Source organism: Sphaerodactylus townsendi, linkage group LG13 (genome assembly GCF_021028975.2).
Source record: "Sphaerodactylus townsendi isolate TG3544 linkage group LG13, MPM_Stown_v2.3, whole genome shotgun sequence".
NCBI lineage: Eukaryota > Metazoa > Chordata > Lepidosauria > Squamata > Sphaerodactylidae > Sphaerodactylus > Sphaerodactylus townsendi.
The window spans coordinates 39,823,325-39,842,644 of NC_059437.1; the positions used below are offsets into that span (position 1 = coordinate 39,823,325).

The 19,320-nt window shown below is 47.6% G+C and overlaps 1 protein-coding gene across 4 annotated transcripts in view; it reads left to right on the plus strand.

Annotated features, from left to right (window-relative positions):
• TAOK3 (TAO kinase 3) overlaps positions 1-14,349 on the plus strand; it is a 135,453-nt gene extending 121,104 nt beyond the window's left edge. For all 4 annotated transcript variants that reach the window (XM_048514120.1, XM_048514119.1, XM_048514121.1 and 1 more), the window contains 5 exons: positions 564-767; positions 6,615-6,854; positions 8,533-8,745; positions 10,164-10,346; positions 12,772-14,349. In XM_048514120.1, the coding sequence (XP_048370077.1) occupies positions 564-767; positions 6,615-6,854; positions 8,533-8,745; positions 10,164-10,346; positions 12,772-12,933 (1,002 nt within the window). In that variant the 3' untranslated portion in view covers positions 12,934-14,349. The remainder of the gene's footprint in view (positions 1-563; positions 768-6,614; positions 6,855-8,532; positions 8,746-10,163; positions 10,347-12,771) is intronic.
• Positions 14,350-19,320: the final 4,971 nt, after the last annotated feature.

Below are 19,320 nucleotides of genomic sequence, written 5' to 3' on the forward strand. Positions count from 1 at the left end.
TCTTGCTCCATTTTATTTTATTTGGGATCCTCTGTGTATGTATTGTTCATTGTTTTGTTGTTGTTGTTGTTTATAATATATATGTTTTTGTTGTTGATTAAGAGTTGTGGTTCCAGTATATAAATGTTTAAATTATTTTCATTAAAATAGATTTGTATAGTTCGCACTAGAGCCAGACAGCTTCTTTTCCTTTCTTTAAACAAGATACTGTCTCTAGCTCACTATATATATATATATGACCTTGGGCTAGTCCCAGTTCTCTCGGAACTCTCCCAGCCCCACCTACTTCACAAGGGGTCTGCTGTGGGGAGAGGAAGGGAAAGGAGCTTGTAAGCCACCTTGAGTCTCCTTGCGGAAGAGAAAGGTGGGGTATAAATCCAAACTCTTCTTCTTTTTAAATTGCTCTTCTAAGCCCAGCCAGATGGCAGAAGTGCAGGAGGGTGGTGAGTGTGTAAAGGTGCACAAGTCCCATCCATCCCCCCCCCGCCACGCCCCCTGCCCTCGGTCATGAAAGAAGACTGCATTTTTTAAAAAATGACTCGGTCCTTCCTCTGTGTATAAAGGAGATGAACGAGGATCACAGCACACCGAAGAAGGAGAAGCAAGAGAGGATATCCAAACACAAAGAGAACATGCAGCACACACAGGCTGAAGAGGAGGCCCATCTTCTCAGCCAGCAGAGACTCTACTATGACAAAAACTGCCGTTTCTTCAAGCGAAAAAGCATGATCAGGAAGCACGAGTTGGAGCAGCAGAATATTAGGGAGGTAGGACATCTTCCCTGTGTTGTTTTGAACTTTGCGTGTGGCGGGTGAGGATCAGGTACGTAGAGAAGGGCATTTGCCCAGTGGCGGCCAGGGCTGGTTCAAGGTGTTTTGATGCTCCATGTGTGGTACACCCAGTCACTCTGAAACCCCAGCCACTGGCAGTGCGGACCCAAGAGGGGATGCCAGTTGCTTTCCCTGCTGCCAAAGGCTGGGAATTGGCTTGAGCCCTCGTGCTGCATCATCACCTCCCTCACTGGGTCGTCTCAAGCAGTCACTTGACTAATTGCATTTTGAGGGCCTATTGCTGCTTGCCTTTCCCCCTAGCCTAGGGCTTCAGCCAGTGGTGTATCGACAGAAAATGGAGCTTAGGGCAAGAACTGAGTTTTCTGCCCTCCCCATGGGCGGCCACCCTCATCCACCTTCTCACAATCCGCCCCCCCCCCCTTTATCCTCCCTGTCCTCATGCCACTCCCTCCAGCCAATTAGTGCCCTGCCCCCTTCTTATTCTGTGGGCCCGGCCCATCTCCATGCCGGCCTGCTTCTGCCTGGTCCCACCCATAGCCTCCCTATCAGGTGTGGGGGGTGTCCTCAGGCCTTCTGGCTCCCCTGAGGCCGCTGGGCTCTTGCAGCTTGCACCTGAACTGCCCGCCAAGGGGCCTCTTGCTGCTGAGTTGCCTGCCACGGCTGCAGGCCTTTTGCCCTCCCCAGTCTTACTCGCTCGCCACCTCCACTCCTGCTCGGGGTAGATTGCCAGGTAGCGGGGGGGGGGGGGGGCGGCCCCTGGACTCTGACACAGGGGGAAAGAGGAGGGTTGTGCGGGGCGATTTTCCAAACCCCCCCCCCATGTGACTAAATGGCTACCGCCCAGGAACATGTAACCCCATATGTCCCCCCTGGGCAGTACGCCCCTGGCTTCAGTCCAGTTGTCCCCTTTGGTTTTCAAGGTCTGGGATGTCTAGGTAATTGTGGTGCATTTAGAAAACATAAGTTTCGTACTGTTTTAAATATTTTTAAATCTGCCAAAGAGAGAACAAAGCCAGCCATGTTTAATTCAAGACCTGAGCAACCAAGCACCGTTCATAGCTGTGTTCTGAAAGAGTGGGCGGTAACTTTGTGAATGACACCAGGGTAAGCCAATCAGCTCTGTACAAGTCTGGCTTCACTGAAAATCAGGAGGCCAAGCTCTCCCTGAGCTTTATTCTGAGCAGAAACCTGTGCTTGTTTCACAAATGCAATGAATGTGCTTCCCTAGCAGATTCAATGAAACTGCGTAACATGGTCTGCATTTCGGACTTTTCGTTCAATTGGCTATCGCAGTAAGCATGCACGCACCGCAGTCATTCATGATTTGGGCACTCAGTTCTGTGTAAGGTGGGCTTCTCAGCAAGGGCATTTCCCTGAAACATGCACAAACATCCCTCCGACAAGGGAGATTCATCTGCTTCAGCAGGAAGAGCCCCATTCCGAAGCATGTGCTGAACAGAGGTATATTCATTGTGGCATTTAACTTGAATCATCGTAAGGGTGGGGAACCTTTCCTGAAGGATTTGGGCATGGAACGGCACAGGGACCAACAGGGATGAGTCGGTGGTGGATTGAGCCTGTCGGAGAAAACTTTACTGGAAAATTGTTCTTCTGAAAATGGAACGTTCAGCATAATTGTAACATGACTTCAATTTGGAAACTGGTTTTCACTATTCAGTATTAACCCGTATAAAACTGATCCAGATTTGGACTTCTGTAGGAGTTCCCCTGTCTCCCTTCAGTACATTCGTTGTGAGGAAATAACACTTTAAGTGATCTCGTGCATTTGCATTTTGCAAGATTAGATTAAACGTCGCCAACTTGCAAAGCGCAGAGGGAGGGAGGAGGCCACGTTCCAGTTTCCCTTCAGGTAGCTCTGACGATGTTAAGGTAGCTGCCATCTTGTTTGGTTACAAATTGATGCATCTTCTCCTGTCTCCAGTGAGAAAAAATAAAAGCTAGGAAATAGGAGAACAGCGCTCTCTTCCAATTGCACTATTGAAGTAGAGCACTATTGAAGTAGAGAACATTCCCAGCCTTTCCAAAAGTGCCTACTGCTCAGTATTAGCACTTGAGGTAATTTAGCAGACAGTGGCCTGGCAGAAGAAGATCTTTCTTCACACGCTGCATAGTTAATTCTTCTGAAAAATCTTGTAAAACAAATCACTCGTGTTGTATTCCAGGTTATATTCATTTTCCCAAGGCCAAATTCCTTTATATTGGAGTAGAAAAGTTCCCACAAAAAGAGTGATGTCATCGCATTTCATGGTCCTAACAGGACTAACTATGTGACTCTAATCTGGTGAACCAGGTTTGTTCCTCTGCTACTCCTGATGAAGCCTGCTGGGTGACCTTGGGCCAGTCACAGTTCTCTCCGAACTCTCACAGCCTGCCAGGCTCACAAGGTGTCTGTTGTGGGGAGAGGAAGGGAAAAGAGCTTGTAAGCCACCTTGATTCTCCTTACAGGAGAGAAAGGTGGGGTATAAATCCAAACTCTTCTTCTTTGTGACTACAGTCACCTTTGGAATTCTGGCAAAGGTGGGGGGTGGAATCACAAAGCGCCTGCCGCACCCTGTGGAGCCAACCACAAAATGTCAGGGAGCGAGATGATGCGTAACTCTTCTAGTAACTTCAGAATTTCAGCGAGAGGGTCTGTTTAACTGGATGTCTTTTGAAATGAACATACTGTTTACAAATATTTTCTTACATACAGACAGCGTCCTTTCAGTCACACAGTGAAGATCCTTATGGCATGAGGGCAGCAGCCACTGACGCAACAGTTTTACAAATCCACCCAGCCAATCAGAAGCCTTGCTGGGCAAGAGCCCCACCCACTTTTTAGAAAGTGCCAAGAAAGGGGTTGGCAGCTGCCATGGCACACACGGGTGCTGCACCAGGGTTCCCGGTCCTAAGAAGGAAAAGTTGTACAGCCACTGCTGTGTGAATTCTGCCGAAGGTGCAATTGGGAGGGGGGGAATCACCCCAAACTTGCTTCAACTGTTAAGGTTTCCACCAGTTACGACAGCCGAACACTTGGGTAGCTCTCCAAAGAATCAGGCAGTTCTTGGATGATGCATCTGTCTTATCCCAGTAGCTGAACAGCACCTCTGGGTTCAGAGGCAGTAATATTTTGCTACATTCTGAGAACCAACATAAGAGGAAGGCAGTTTGCATGCTTTTGTGAGGTTTCCAAGACCGAGTTAGTATCAGAACGCTGGACCGGACGGACTTTGGCTGATCCATCAAGGCAGGGGTCCCCAAACTTTTTAAACAGGGGGCCAGTTCACTGTCCCTCAGACTGTTGGAGGGCCGGACTAAAAAAAACTATGAACAAATTCCTATGCACAAATGATTGTAAAATGTTTGATTTCACCTTTCAGCCTTTTCTGTCATAGAGTCTATTTTAGAACAGTGACCAAAGTATGTCAAGTACAGGGTGGGCTCCAAATATTGTTGGGGAGGCTGTGGAATACCTTCCCCTGTAAAAAAAAAAAAAAGCAGAACTTTCCCAATGAAACATTCCATCTAACCCAGGATCAGGTATCTTCCTGGGTTCTTTTCCTCCCTAGTGTTAGCCAGCTGACGATTCGGCCAAGCCTTTGGCTGATGCCAATGGGAAAGTGAGAAGCGGAACAGAAAAGCCGCTGAGGAGCAAACACATGGAGTAGCTGGGGAGAGGGAAGGGAGAGATTGGAGCATGGCGTTGCCACATGTAAGGTTTCCAACTCTGGGTCAGAAAATTTGTGGAGATTTGGGGGTGCCATCATGTAACTGCAATCAACAGTCGTTGGGGCCGGTTCCTCCTCTCCCTCGAGCCCCCACTGCACATGAATGGAGCCATCGCCGCCATGCCTGGCAGGCCGGATAAATGCCTTCAGGGGGCCACATTTGGCCCCCGGGCCGTAGTTTGGGGACCCCTGCATCAAGGTGTTTCTTAGTCCTTCCTTTAAGGTACAGCTCTGTATAAGTGTTCTTTTCAAGGAAAGGGCTGGTATGAGCTGGCAAGGATGAGAACCCAACACTTTGGAATTACCTTGTGCGTGATCTCACTGTACATTTATGTGATTTATATGTGTGCACTGTCGATATGTTTGCAAATAATGTGGTAGCGGGGTTTTTTTGGTCTGCCCCAAGGCGTTTACAATCAAAATTTAGATGGAAAAAGTTGATACTGAGGGTAAACAAAGAATAATATGTCAACAGCCTTAGTTCTAGTGGATTTGAACCAAAGGACTTGCCAAAAAAGTGAGTTTTGAGAAGAGTTTTTCAAGGTAAAGATAAGGATTCAGCGTTGGATTTAGGTGTCCAAAGAGGCCTAAGGGAGAAAATTCAGGAAACCTTCAGAGAGCAGGTAGAGCTCGAGGAGTGAATGTCATTAGCAGGGAGGTATTGCTAGGGTATGAGAATGCATAGAGGAATTCTCTTGCATAAGTGTTCAAAAGGTACTCACAAGCATGCCTACAAGGCACAAGCGAGGCACTGGTTCTTGTATTGCCCCTGGAGAAGTACTTAATTTTGTTCACCTGTGTGGTTGCAGTACTGGACACGGAGGACACTGTGTCACAGTGACTCTTTCCTTAGCCCCATTTACATCACTAACAAACAAACCAAAAGAAAAAGACCCCACCCAGATGTGGAGTCAGCCATCCATTCTGCAAAAGTTCCCGAAGTGCCAGTCTCTAGCCTGTAAACTTGATCTCATGGTGCTCGTGCCTGCCACCTGCTGGGCAGCTTGCAGAAGTGCAACACAGGAAAGATTTGTGGGCACCCCAAAGGGGATGGGCAGATTTGCTTTGAACTTCCACTGCAGGCACCACAGCGAAGTTGATTTGCGGTAGTTTCAGAACGATCCGTGAAAACATTTTTCCACACAGAGCCCACAAGTGCAGACTCTTTATCCCTATCCGCCCTTCGTATCTGACAAAGGGAGCTGTCACTCTCAAAAGCTGATCTCCTGGTCTCATAGGTGCTACTAGCTCAGATCTAAGATTTCCAGAGTGTCAGCTGTTGAGAGTCAAAGCTCCCTTTGTCAGACACGAAGGGCAGATGGGGACCAAGAGCTATTTGCCTCTCAGAAGCTTCTACCCTGGAAATTTTGTTGGTCTTTAAGGTGCTGCTGGACATAAATCTTGCTCTGTGGCAGCAGACCAACATAGCTGTCCATCTGAAAAAAACAAATCCTACTACAAGGTGGTCTTAGATAATTATATTGAGGATGTGTCATGATCATGAAATGGAACTTCGCTGCACAAAGACCAAACGCTTCAGTGGCGTAGTGGTTAAGAGCAGCAGTGGTGTAGTGGTTAAGAGCAGGTGTACTCTTAATCTGGAGGAATCGGGTTTGATTCCCCGCTGTGCTGCTTGAGCTGTGGAGGCTTATCTGGGGAATTCAGATTAGCCTGTGCACTCCCACACACGCCAGCTGGGTGACCTTGGGCTAGTCACAGTTCTTCTGAGCTCTGTCAGCCCCACGTACCTCACAGGGTGTTTGTTGTGAGCGGGGAAGGGTAAGGAGTTTGTAAGCCCCTTTGAGTCTCCTATAGGAGAGAAAGGGGGATATAAATCCAACTCTTCGTCTTCTTCTGACTACCTTGTACTGTGGACAAATAATGGGAAGGGCCTTCACGTCACGCTGGCTGGTCACTATTGGGGTGACGCAGGCCTAGATTGGCCTTGGCTTGATCCGGCAAAGCCGTTCTCAAGTGGGGCTCGTTTCCAGAGCATCCATCAAAATCTTGCCACCTTGCCTGTGTGCAAGAGAGATGACCGTCCGCTGCGTCGCTGGGGCTCGCTCCTCGCCAACTGTTTCTTTTCTGTGCACAGGAGCTAAATAAGAAGCGGACGCAGAAGGAGATGGAGCACGCCATGCTAATCCGGCACGACGAGTCGACGCGGGAGTTAGAGTACAGGCAGCTGCACACGTTGCAGAAGCTACGCATGGACTTGATCCGGCTGCAGCACCAGACTGAGTTAGAGAACCAGCTGGAGTACAACAAGCGGCGGGAGCGGGAGCTGCACAGGAAGCACGTGATGGAACTTCGGCAGCAGCCCAAAAACTTGAAGGTAACCACTCTCTACTTACTTATCTTAGTCCATCACACACAAAGTGTGGCGTTCAGGGTAGCTGATGAGGGCAAAAAGGCCATTCAGATCAGCAGTGGAGCAAATGAAGGCAACAAACTGTTGGAGGAGCACAGAAGACCCCCAAATCAACCCCTCCTCAAATTCCAGGTCTGTTAGCCATGAATTCTCAAGCAGAAGCAACACGGTGAGGGTGGAAGGAAACAAACTTTTCCTGCAGGCTTTGTCTGATGCGTAAAGGAATGCCTTGGGCTCATTCCGCACTTGCAGAATAATGAACTTTCAAACTGCTTTCAGTGCTCTTTGAAGCTGTGCAGAGTAGACTTGCAAACAGTTGTGAAAGTGATTTGAAAATGCATTATTTTGCGTGTGCGGAAGGGGCCAAAGATAGTGGCTTGGTAAAATATCTCTCGAGAGGAAACTGCACCTGTGGACCATATCCATGGACCATACACCTACCTGAAGGCAGAGAAGGGTCCCCAATGGCATCTCAGCCTATGCACTGGTTCTGGGTGATCATGGACCACTGGTAAGTGTGAGAGGTGCTAAGAGTGTAACTTGGGACCCAAGCAGTGCTGCCTTCTGATTCCAAATGTGCCGGGGGGAATTTGCATAGTCGCTGGTTAATTCAGTTGTTTTAGGGGGGGCTCTTTGTACTTTTTCTTACTATAGAAAATTTTCAGAGCTGTCCGATCTCCTAGTTAGGCCACTAGTAATGAGAAAAATAAACCTATAGCCATCTTTTGCAGGATCAAGTGGGCATTCTTCTCGGTGATTTAAAGGTGGAGATAGAGAACTGCAATTTAGAATTCATTGTAAAATTCATAGGCATGGCTAGGTTGTGGGTCTCAACCAGCTGGATCAGCACTAGATTTCCTTGCACAGAAATCTAGCAGAAAACCTAGCTTGGAAATAAGAGTGTGGTTCTTAGGAGAACCGGAGAGGCTTTGAACGAGGCACATTTTCTGTTTGTGCACTTTATTGTTTCACTTTGTGTAGCCAAACAGTTTTTACAGGTATTGAAGGTGGGTTGAGTGTGCCCAACCTAAATTTTTGTCTCCCACCCCCACCCCCCTCCAATCTGCTTTCTCTGTGGGGAACAAGCAGCAGTAACGTAGTGGTTAAGAGCAGGTGCACTTTAATCTGGAGGAACCGGGTTTGATCCCTGCTCTGCCACTTGATCTGTGAAGGCTTATCTGGGGAATTCAGATTAGCCTGTGCACTCCTTGGGCTGGGTGACCTTGGGCTAGTCACAGTTCTTCTGAGCTCTCTCAGCCCCACCTACCTCACAGGGTGTTTGTTGTGAGGGGGGAAGGGAAAGGAATTTGCAAACCCCTTTTGAGTCTCCTTACAGGAGAGAAAGGGGGGATATATATCCAAACTCTTCTGCTTCTCAAAAGTCCTGTGGGTGACTGCTTTTGCCACAGTCAGCATCCTTTTTAAATCAAGCCTAAGACTGAACTGTAGAAGCAACTAACCGACTTGAGCAATTTTGCTGTTGTTTTTTTTTACGTAATTATTTTTTCATGTTCAGACATACTGCCATTTAGAATAAGCCGATGGTGAACCTATAAACTTTCTTCTTAGCGTTACGAAACAGGACCTTTTAAAAAAATTAATTGGTAAAACGCCTAACTTGAATTGTCACTTTTCTCTACAGGCCATGGAAATGCAGATCAAGAAGCAGTTCCAGGACACGTGCAAAGTGCAAACCAAGCAGTATAAAGCACTCAAGAACCACCAGCTGGAAGTGACTCCAAAGAGTGAGCACAAAACTATTCTGAAGAGCCTGAAGGATGAGCAGACGAGGAAGCTTGCCATCCTGGCTGAGCAGTATGAGCAGAGCATCAATGAGATGATGGCATCGCAAGCGGTGAGGGTCCCCCTTGGGCTGCAGAGCCTGAGCGATGTCCTTTCTAACTGCCTGGAAAGCAGGATCTCCTGACTGTGGCTTGCAACCTAGAAAGAGGCCCCTTCTGCACATGCAGAATGATGCACTTTCAATCCACTTTCAATCCACTTTGCAGCTGGACTTTACTATGCGGAATAGCAAAATCCACTTGCAAACAATTGTGGAAGTGGATTGAAAGAGCACTATTCTGCAGGTGCGGGAGGGGCCAGAGAGCTAAAAAACCCAGCCCATGAGACCCAGTGGAGGATTTTATATAGTAATTGTCATGCAGTAGCAGCTCCTCTGAATTCCCAGGTTCCATTTTTTTAAAAATAAAGTAATTGTCCAGATCTTTTACATGCAGAAACGTAAAGGGGATAGTGGTGTATTTTCACAACAAAAGGTTAATTTAAAAAAAATGAAAGCCAGGAATTCAGAGAAGTTAGTAGATTATAACAATAGATTGTTACGATGCACTATTGATCTGACGATGTATGAGCTTTAAAGAGATTCCTAAAGAACCCTCCCGGGGCATGGTGGGGGAAATGACCAAGGGAAGGGAATTGCACCAGTGTGGTGGAGATCTTGGATAAGGGCACTCCTTTCCCACCCAGACCTCCTGAAAACATTCTTGGGCTGCTCTCCTCCCAAAAAGATTAGAGAAGAGCAGGCTTGGGAACCAACGACTGACGCTCAGGCTCATTCCGCACATGCAGAATAATGCACTTTCAAACTGATTTCATTGCTGTTTGAAGCTGTGCGGAATGACAAAATCCACTTGCAAACAGTTGTGAAAGTGGTTTGAAAACACATTATTTTGCGTGTGCGGAAGGGGCCTCTGTTAGATTATAACTTCATATGTGCCCTGCGGGGTGCCAGTGTGGTGTAGTGGTTAAGAGCAGGTGCAGTCTAATCTGGAGAACAGGGTTGGATTCCTCGCTCTGGCACTTGAGCTGGGGAGACTTATCTGGTGAACTAGATTAGCTTGTGCACTCCAGCACATGCCAGCTGGGCGACCTTGGGCTGGTCACAGTTCTTCGGAGCTCTCTCAGCCCCACCCACCTCACAGGGTGTTTGTTGTGAGGGGGGAAGGGGAAGGAATTTGTAAGCCCCTTTGAGTCTCCTCACAGGAGAGAAAGGGGGGATATAAATCCAAACACTTCCTCTTCATATGGGTTATCATTTTTTAAAAAAAAAAAAAAGCACTGCATGTTGTCGCTGAAATGGCCATGAACTTCTGTGTGGGAGCAGCCAACGCGTGCCCTCGCCTTCTGCCTCCCGTCTGCCTGTCACGAGCTTTCTGGATTGGCTGCTGAATATTTGCATAGCTCAGTCATGGCCCGCCCTCGGGCTGGCTCCGGCCACTACAGAGGCCCCTGACTTTCTCATGCTCTTTTCAGCTGCGGCTGGATGAGGCTCAGGAAGCGGAATGCCAGGCCCTGCGGCTGCAGCTTCAGCAGGAGATGGAGCTGCTCAATGCCTATCAGAGCAAAATCAAGATGCAGACGGAAGCACAGCATGAACGGGAGCTCCAGAAGCTGGAGCAAAGGGTGTCGTTGCGCAGGGCACATCTCGAGCAAAAGGTACGTTGGGGCGGGCGGGCCATTCAACTGTCGCCTTCAGGCAGCAGGACGAATGGGTGGGGGAGTTGCAGATGGAAGAAAAGTGTCCAAGTAGAGTGTGCAGATGCATGCAACTCATTTTTAGAATTCATTTCCTTGGGACAGGGGTCTGCAACCTGCGGCTCTCCAGATGTTCATGGCCTGCAAATCCCATCAGCCCCTGCCAGCATGGCCAAGTGGCAGGGCTGATGGGAATTGTAGTCCATGAACATCTGGAGAGCCGCAGGTTGCAGACCCCTGCCCTGGGATAAGGAGGAGGGGGATTCATGTTTCCTGGAGGCACGGGAAGTTCCTGGGGCCAGCCTGGTATGAGATCAGCTTCTTGAGAGTCCTGAAATAGAATCGTAGAGTTGGAAGAGACCCCAAGGGCCATCAAGTCCAACCCCCTGCAATGCAGGAACACACAATCAAAGCACTCCTGACAGATGGCCATCCAGCCTCTCTTTAAAAACCTCCAAAGAAGGAGACCCCACCACACTCCCAGGTGGTGCATTCCACTGTCGAACAGCCCTTCCTGTCAGGAGGTTTTTCCTGATGTTTAGGTGGAATCTCTTATCCAGAGCTTTTGTCACATCGGTATGCTTACCAGTTGAGCATAGAGGAGCAGGCAGACATGCTCGTCTGTACAAGCATACAGAGTTCCCCCAAAGCAGATGTCCTATTCCTGGACCCATCTTTGAAGCCAGCTACACGCGCTCACTCACACACGCGCACACACCACACAGAGTTTCAGCTGCTATGTTCCAGCAGTCAAAACTGTTTCCCCTCCTGAGTTGGGGTGGACTGAGTGGCCCAGATGACCCCGGGAAAGGACCCCCTCCCCTCCCCGACGAAAGGCCAGGGCCAGCGGTACTGCCAGCCGGCCTTGGCTCCTCCTCGCCTGACTGGCCCTGTCAGCAGTCTGCCTGGGTCCGCGCCGCCAGGTGCAGTCACTGATGGGGCCACAAGGACAAGGAAAACTGACATCGGTGGGCCCAACTAGGGGACCCTGAGGTCAGACACCACACTGCTTACCTGGACCTCACTGCCTGCTCACCTGGCCTGGGAGAGGAAGAGGGAAGCCCCCGGGCCATTGGTGCATTCCGACTTTTCCCAGTGGCCATCTTGTGCCCCGTCGCCAACCTCCCCCTCCCCCCCATCTCCGACTGCCTTCTAATAATCGAATAATGGCAGGAGGGGGTGGATGGATGTCCCTTTTCCGCCCACCACTACTTGTGTCCAAATGTCGCCCTCCCTCCTATGGCCCTTGTGCACCATGTTGGTTTTACTAATAATTGTTCCTCTTGGTAATGTAAGACCAGGATCTCAAGGCCCTTTTTAGTGTGGCTAAGACAGGGCTCTGCAACCTGCGGCTCTCCAGGTGTTCATGGACTACAAATCCCATCAGCCCCTGCCAGCATGGCCAATTGGTTGCAGAACCCTCATCAAGTTCCAGAAGCATAAGCCTGACTGTTGTTACTTTCTGACGATGGGGCTGTCCATGGCTATTTGCTGAGGCTAATGTAATACACCCTCTAACTTGCACCTTTTGAGAACAGTGTTTCAGCGAGTGCATATTCCTTGTAGCCTAAGGTGCTGTGATAAAGAGAGGCTAGCCCCCACTTACAGGGAAGAATTGGTGGTCAGGAAGAGTGGTCAGTCCCCTTCTGGAGACAACGATTCGCTCTGCAAATTCCACCACACGCCCAATGATGAAAGTGACTTGGGTGTGGGCCAAGGAGAGAGGCTTCGAAAGAGGAGAACCGGAGAACAGAGAGAGTTCCGCTCCTCTTCTCCCGTGTGCATGTTCTCCTCTTAGGCCCCTTCCGCACATGCAGAATAATGCACTTCCAATCCACTTCCACAATTATTTGCAAGTGGATGTTGATATTCCGCACAGCTGCCAAGTGTTTTGAAAGTGGATTGCAAGTGCAATATTCTGCATGTGTGGAAGGGGCCAAAGTCTCCCAACACCTGCGTATAAGATCTCGTTCTGCCACAAGCAGTTTGGGTTCTAGTAAGGTGAGGGGATAGGAGCCATGTAGCGTAGTGGTTAAGTGCTTGCACTGATGTTGACACGGTCAGGAGTTGGATCCCCCTGTGGGTCAGATATCCTGGCAGCTGGCTCATGGTCAACTCAGCCATCCATCCATTTCTTGGTCGGTAAATGAGTACCTAGCTCATAGCTAGGGAGTAAAGAATAGCCGGGGAAAGCAATGGCAAACTACCCCACAAAAGAGGCTTGCCTATGAAATCACTGCTCACAGTGCTACCCCAGGGTCGGACATGACTGAAGGGGAAACGTTACCTTTTAAGATGAGAGGATGAGCAAGTGGTCCCCACCGAGGTTCAGGGCCGCTCTGAGGACGCCACTGACCCTCTCCCCTCCCCGCTTCTGCCGTTTCAGATTGAAGAGGAGCTGGCCGCCCTGCAGAAGGAGCGCAGCGAGAGGATTAAGTTTCTGTTGGAAAGGCAAGAGCGAGAGATTGAAACTTTTGACATGGAGAGCCTTCGGATGGGCTTTGGAAATTTGGTCACATTAGAATTTCCTAAGGAGGACTACAGATGAGATTAAATTTCTTTTGCCATTAAAAAAAATGCAAACAAAAAAATATCTCAAAATCCCAACATTCCCCCCCATGTTAACGGGTGTGCTCTCTCTCTTTCTGTCTCTTTAACTGACATCACGTCGGACTTAGTGCCTGTATATTCTTACTCCATCAGGGGCCCCCCCTTCCCGCCAGTTGTCAAGCTCCAGTGCTGGACCACGCTCGGCAAAGTTTCTCGAGTCTCATAGTGTCTCACCGTATTGATGTCTCTGTGCAATGATTTTTTTTTCTAAAAAAAAAAGAGAGAAAGAGAAATATATATGTTTCAGTGAAAACTTTGGAGACAATTCTAATGAATCAAAAAAAAAGTGGATGTATGTTTGCTCAAAAGCAATCACTTCATTTTTGCCACCAACCAATGAAAGTACAAGCAAAAAAAAAGAGTAATTTTTTTAAAAAAAGAAGTCAAATCCCCAGGGGGAGAGAGATGGATGTCGCAGCCTTACCTTAATCAGCTGCTGCATAACTTTTTAGTTTTTAATTTTGTTTGTTTCTTTCTTTTTTTTGGTATTTATTCATCAGGAATAATTAAATAAAAAAATAATAAAAAATTTTATTAAGAGATTGAGAAATTTGATACATTTTACAGAAAAAAAATGAATTCTGAATTGTGCTGTACATATCAGTGGTGGACATATTATTACTTTGGGGAGGGAAGGGAGGGGGGGTCCGTGGGGGGGGGCAGAGGGAGAGCGTGATTTTTTGAAAAGGGCCAGGCCAGGCCAGGTGGGTTTTTGGCCGTGGTCTTTGGCACATTCTTGATTGTATCATAATCATTTTCTGCTGTAGCAGAGGATGTGAATACACTTAAAAAAATAAAAAAGGAAAAAAAAGAAAAAACCAGAAGCCCAGAGGATCCCAGGAGCACAAATTGGGCCTTGTCAAATTGTGTATTTTGTGTATAGAAGGAAATTTAAGGAGAAATTTACTTATTTTCATATTGTATTTTAACTGTTTCTCTGATCAGAAGTTTTTTTACTACCTGCCTCCTTTTCCTATCCTCCCTGGCCACTCCCCCCCACCCCCACCCCCTTTCCAAGTCAGTCTTTGGAGTTCCACGGTCACATCGCCTTGATCTTTCCTCTCCTCCGCTCACCCCTTCCCCGTCCCCCTTCTTCCATCTTTGGTTCCCCCACCTCGACGTGCCCCCCCTCTTCCCCGACCCCGATAATCTTGGTCATAAATATTGCATTATTCACACTTTCAAACTGTGTATTTTCTTACAATAAAAAGGTTTAAAAAAAGGCTTTACTTCTTTTGCATGCACTTTAAAAAAAACAAAAACGACAAAAAAAACCTTTTTCAGGTTCAAAGGAAGAGCATGATAACTGTCAGAGCTTTTAATTATATTTGTAAATAAAAGTGTTGCTCACGAAGCCTCGCTGTCTCATTGTGGAGGGGGAGCAGCTCTCCCCCTGAGCCATCCCCCCACCCTGTCCTGGTTTGTGCCGGGGGGCTTCTCTGGCCCACCATCTTCTTTGAGAGTTTATATCAAACCGTGCCAACGGATATCGCCCCCCACGAGCCGTGGATCTTCCGCTTTGGTCCAACTGCTGGTTGCCGTTTGCCGCCACTGACGCAAACCGAAGACTGAAATTTTTGCTGAGTCTGTGCTTTGGTCGCGATGCCGAGAAGAAAGCGGGTGGGGAGACCGGGCAGCCGCATCTGTCTGTCTACTAAAGGGGCTTATAAAATGTATCGTGTACAATGTCTGTGGGAGGATTGAAACGGTTTCGTTTGTGCTCAGGAACACACTTTGGAAACTCGGGGGGTGAAGACAGACATAAGGCACAGGAGCGGGTTTCACAAGCATCCCCGCTTGATCCAAACGTCCCTTCCCTCGCTTGCTTTGAAACGAAAATGGATCCGCAACAGAAACTGGTTGCTGATTGGCCGGCACCTGCAAGATGGCCAAAGATCACCCTCGTTTTGCTTTGTTTGTGAAAATGCCAATTTATTATTAAAGCAAAGGCTGAATGTATAAATGGGTCTGTGTGAGAGCTGTGGTGGGGAAAGAGGCTGTCTGCTTGAACTTGGAGCAGTAGAGACGGGGCAAGGTCGGCGGCTCAGCCTGTGCACAACCCACCTGCGGTTGCCTTGCAAAGGTGGAAGGAAGCTCCGCTCACTTTGAGACTGAGGACCCAGCTCTTTTGGTGCATTACGTTTGTCTTCACCCTTTGGGTTCCACAAGGTGCATTGTAGAGAAATCTCGTGTTTGCAATCTTGTTTGGATATAACACTGTTCAGATACCTTCCGCCCACGCCACCAAGTAGTTTTGTTTGTTTGTTCATTTCCATTTTTACCTTCTCTTTTCTCCCCAGAAGGGCCTTCACAGCAGTTCGAGACCAGCGCAGTTGTGTTTCTCCAGCGTTCACAGTGCTGAAGATGCAATTTTCATTCTGCTGGCCCTCCTCCTGGAGGATTTATGTAGCCAATAATACCACAGACAACAGGAGCTGAAATGTTTCCACACAACTTCCTGCGGCGTGTTCTTTTTTTAGCTAGCCATTCAGATGCTTTCGGCGGTCAAACTTCCACAGCAGAAACTGGATTAGCCTAAACCTAGTTCCACTTGACAAGTGAACAGTCAGGGAGAGACCAAGTCTCTGATTTCATCCGTGGATTGTAGCGCAGGAACCTTCTGGTCGCTATCAGAGTATGTTGAGCAAGATTGGAGTCCAGGAGCAGCAGTGGTGTAGGAGGTTAAGAGCTCGTGTATCTAATCTGGAGGAACCGGGTTTGATTCCCCGCTCTGCCACCTGAGCTGTGGAAGCTTATCTGGGGAATTCAGATTAGCCTGTACACTCCCACACACGCCAGCTGGGTGACCTTGGGCTAGTCACAGCTTCTCGGAGCTCTCTCAGCCCCACCTACCTCACAGGGTATTTGTTGTGAGGGGGGAAGGGCAAGGAGATTGTAAGCCCCTTTGAGTCTCCTGCAGGAGAGAAAGGGGGGATATAAATCCAAAACTCTTCTTCTTAAAACCAGCAAGATTTCCAGGGTGACTGCTTTTAGTAGTCAAAATACTTTTGGGCTCATACCCCAATAACCTTGTTCATCTTTAAGGTGCTGTTGGACTCGAATCTTGCTCCTCTACTGCAGACTATCTACAGGCACCCACCTGAAACTATCGGGTCTGAATATCTCGTTCTTATGCCAGCTTTCTTTCAGGGAGGTCTGGGTGTCCTTTCTGGTCCTCCTCTCCCTAGTTTCATTGTATTTATTTATTATTTTATCCCTATGATGGTCCTGTAGGTAGGCTAGGCTGAGAGGAGGGAGTGATTGTTCCCAGATTATGCCACCAGTTTTATGGCTGAGTTGGGACTTAAATGGGGGTCTCCCGAATTCGATTTAACAGCCCCTTGTAGCTCTTGCTATGGCTCCTTCCGCACACGCAAAATAATGCATTTTCAAACCACTTTCACAACTGTTTGCAAGTGGATTTTGCCATTCCGCACAGCTTCAAAGAGCACTGAAAGCAGTTTGAAAGTGCACTATTCTGCATGTGCGGAATGAACCTATGTTTCCCTCTCCCTTTGCATCGTTCCTGGTCAAACATTGCCTATTTGAATTGTGGAATGATAAAAGTGTACTGTTCCTGTTTTACTTTTTATTTTAACTACTCCCACCCCCCACCCACCCACCCCCGGCAAACTACTCAAAGTGGCTTGCATTGTTGAACCTCAGAACTGTTTATTTTTTCCGTCTCACGAAGCTAATGCACATCCCACCAAAAAAGAGATGCAAGCGATACTGTTGAGTTCCCAAAAATTACTGGGTGGAGATTTCCCAGGACCTAAAATGAGGGAATGGATTACAGTTATCCAAAGATTTTTGCTCGGTGCCAAAAGAACTGTTGCGTGGGTCAAGAATTCTGTGGGCTCAGCACTGAGAAGTCTTTGTGTCTGGATGCCACCTACATAACTTCAGGAAGTGGGAATACAAGCCAGTTCTTGGCTTTTGGTATTAGCTGCAAGAGATGGTCATAGGGGAAAAGTTGGTCACTTTGTTTAGTAGAAACTAACTGCAAAACAGGGAGCAAACACAGAATATTTCATGGCAAGGCAGAATAGGAACTTGAGCAGACAACTGTTTTTATCCCTTCCCTGGTTTTTGGATCGAAGGAAATTGTGCCTCTGACTATGTGCAGAATGCATTTGGGTTGTGACTGTTCTCTATAGAAACAATGTTTTAGAAGGCTTGGCTGTGTTCAATGTTTTCCTGTCTCCGCTGTTTTCCGATGTGCACGCGTAGAACAACAGATACGTTGAAATTAGTACTAGCAACAATTGCTCTTTATTCTGTTCATTTGCTTCTTTTGTTGAGTGTATTACTTGATGTCTTGCATTTGTGGTTTCTTGACCTTACATTGTTGGGAAAGATGCGTTCTTGGCAGTGACCTTCTCTTTGAGGAAAATGACTTGCAGTTCCCGCGACACAACTTTTGAGATGTACAGGACAGAATTCTGAATTAACAATTTTTCTTACATCTTGTGTGTTTTAGCTGCCTTTAAAAATGGGGATGTGATCTATCTTAAAGTACAGTGTGGATCCACAATGTGATATGCTGTGGTTGATCCTATTTAAAAAGTTGTACTGTATGCTGGCCTGAATGATCCTTTCCCTTTATCATCCAGCCAGATGAAATTATTGCTGTCACAGCTCAAAGACTACCAGTGTTTACATTTACTGACCTGTAAAGTATTTGCTTTCCTTTTACAGTCTTGTCATAAACACGAACGTTTTCTCTTGTAACAGGGCTGTGTTTGCTGCTGTGTGCAAGTTTGGCAGCCTGGTTCACTTTTTGACAGCCAAGATGGGCATATAAGGGCCGTGGCGACAAACGAAGCAACTGAGCATGCTCTGTTTGTCGTGTATCAGTGGCTGTTTGTACAACACTGCAGATTTTTCATAATAGACAGTATCATACCATTCCCCATCCACAAATAGTTTGCTTAGGTGTAAAGTAGCATAATATAGACCCACAGTCTCTTCCCCTTAATTTAGCTTTATGTTCTGTGGCAGCATTACTGAACTGAAGGGCTTGGGAACCACATGTGGCTCTTTGACATGCCACCAGTGGCTCTTCAGAGCACCATTCCCCAGTGTGGCACCTACCTCGTGTCCCAGCAAAATCGGCAAGGCCCTTGTCCAGTGGGGCCCAGGGTTGGCAGTTGATTCCCACTTTGAAATACCTGTTGCTGAAAGAATGGGTAAGTTCACAGCCTCCCTAAGGTGCAGGCCAGATGTCAGGGAAGTAAGTAAACGTGATTGTTTTGGTTGCAGGTAGTTGCAAATGTAGCTACTTGTGAGCCACAGATTGAGCATCACTACTCCATGCCATAGGTCAGGGGTGGCCAACCTATGGCGCTCCAGATGGTCATAGACTACAATTCCCATCAGCCCCTTTCAGCATGGCTAATTGGCGCTGATGGGAATTGTAGTCCATGAACATCTGGAGCACCGCCCCTGCTGTAGGTAAATCTGATAGTAATTGTGAGCAATGAAAGGCCAAAGGACTGCCATTGCTGCTATAGAGCAGTGGGAGTCTGAGGCCAAATCTGACAAGACACTCTTGTTGTTACTACGCCAACAGCTGCTTTTCTTCCTTGCAGCTATCCTGCCTGTGGAGAGCAAGCAAAAATAGCAAAGGGGAAGCTACAAAGCCAGAGGGCTCCAGGAAGTTGGCAGTGCTGCCCCCTGCTGGGCATGGTCCTAATAGTGCCAATTCCCATTCCCAGCTCTACCACTGACTGTAGAATAAAGTCCCCCCCACACACACACAACTCCTCCCACAAAATTATTTATGGGCCACTGCAAGTAGCAGAGAGCTGGACTAGATGGACTTTGGTCTGATCCAGCTGGCTTGTTCTTATGTTCTTATGAACTAGATAGTTAAGCAGGCTACCTAAAAATATTCAAGAGGAGTGGGCACTCCTCCCAAGCTCAGGATTTATTTACATATTTTTATTTGGTTTTTATATCTGCCCAGCTGTGGACCTGAAGGTATTGCACACAGCAATCTCTTTTCACTCATTTTGTCCCTGCAGCAGCTATGCAAACTCTGCTAGATAGAAAGAATGGGTTGTATCTGGCCTTTTAAGTTTTCTTAAAAGGGAGCCCACAAATTCTGCCACTGGAAAAACTGCCTCCCCCCCCCCCCCCAAGTGGCCTTTATGATGCTCTTTAAAGTCTATCAACTCTTAGGAACGAAATTTCAGGTAGCATGTGTGCAAACAGATGCTTCCTCGGGAAAACCGAAATACCCTTTGAAATGGCTTGCATGGTTGGATACAGCCTACTGACTGGTCCAATTCACTAAAGTGAGATGCATGGTGGAAAACTA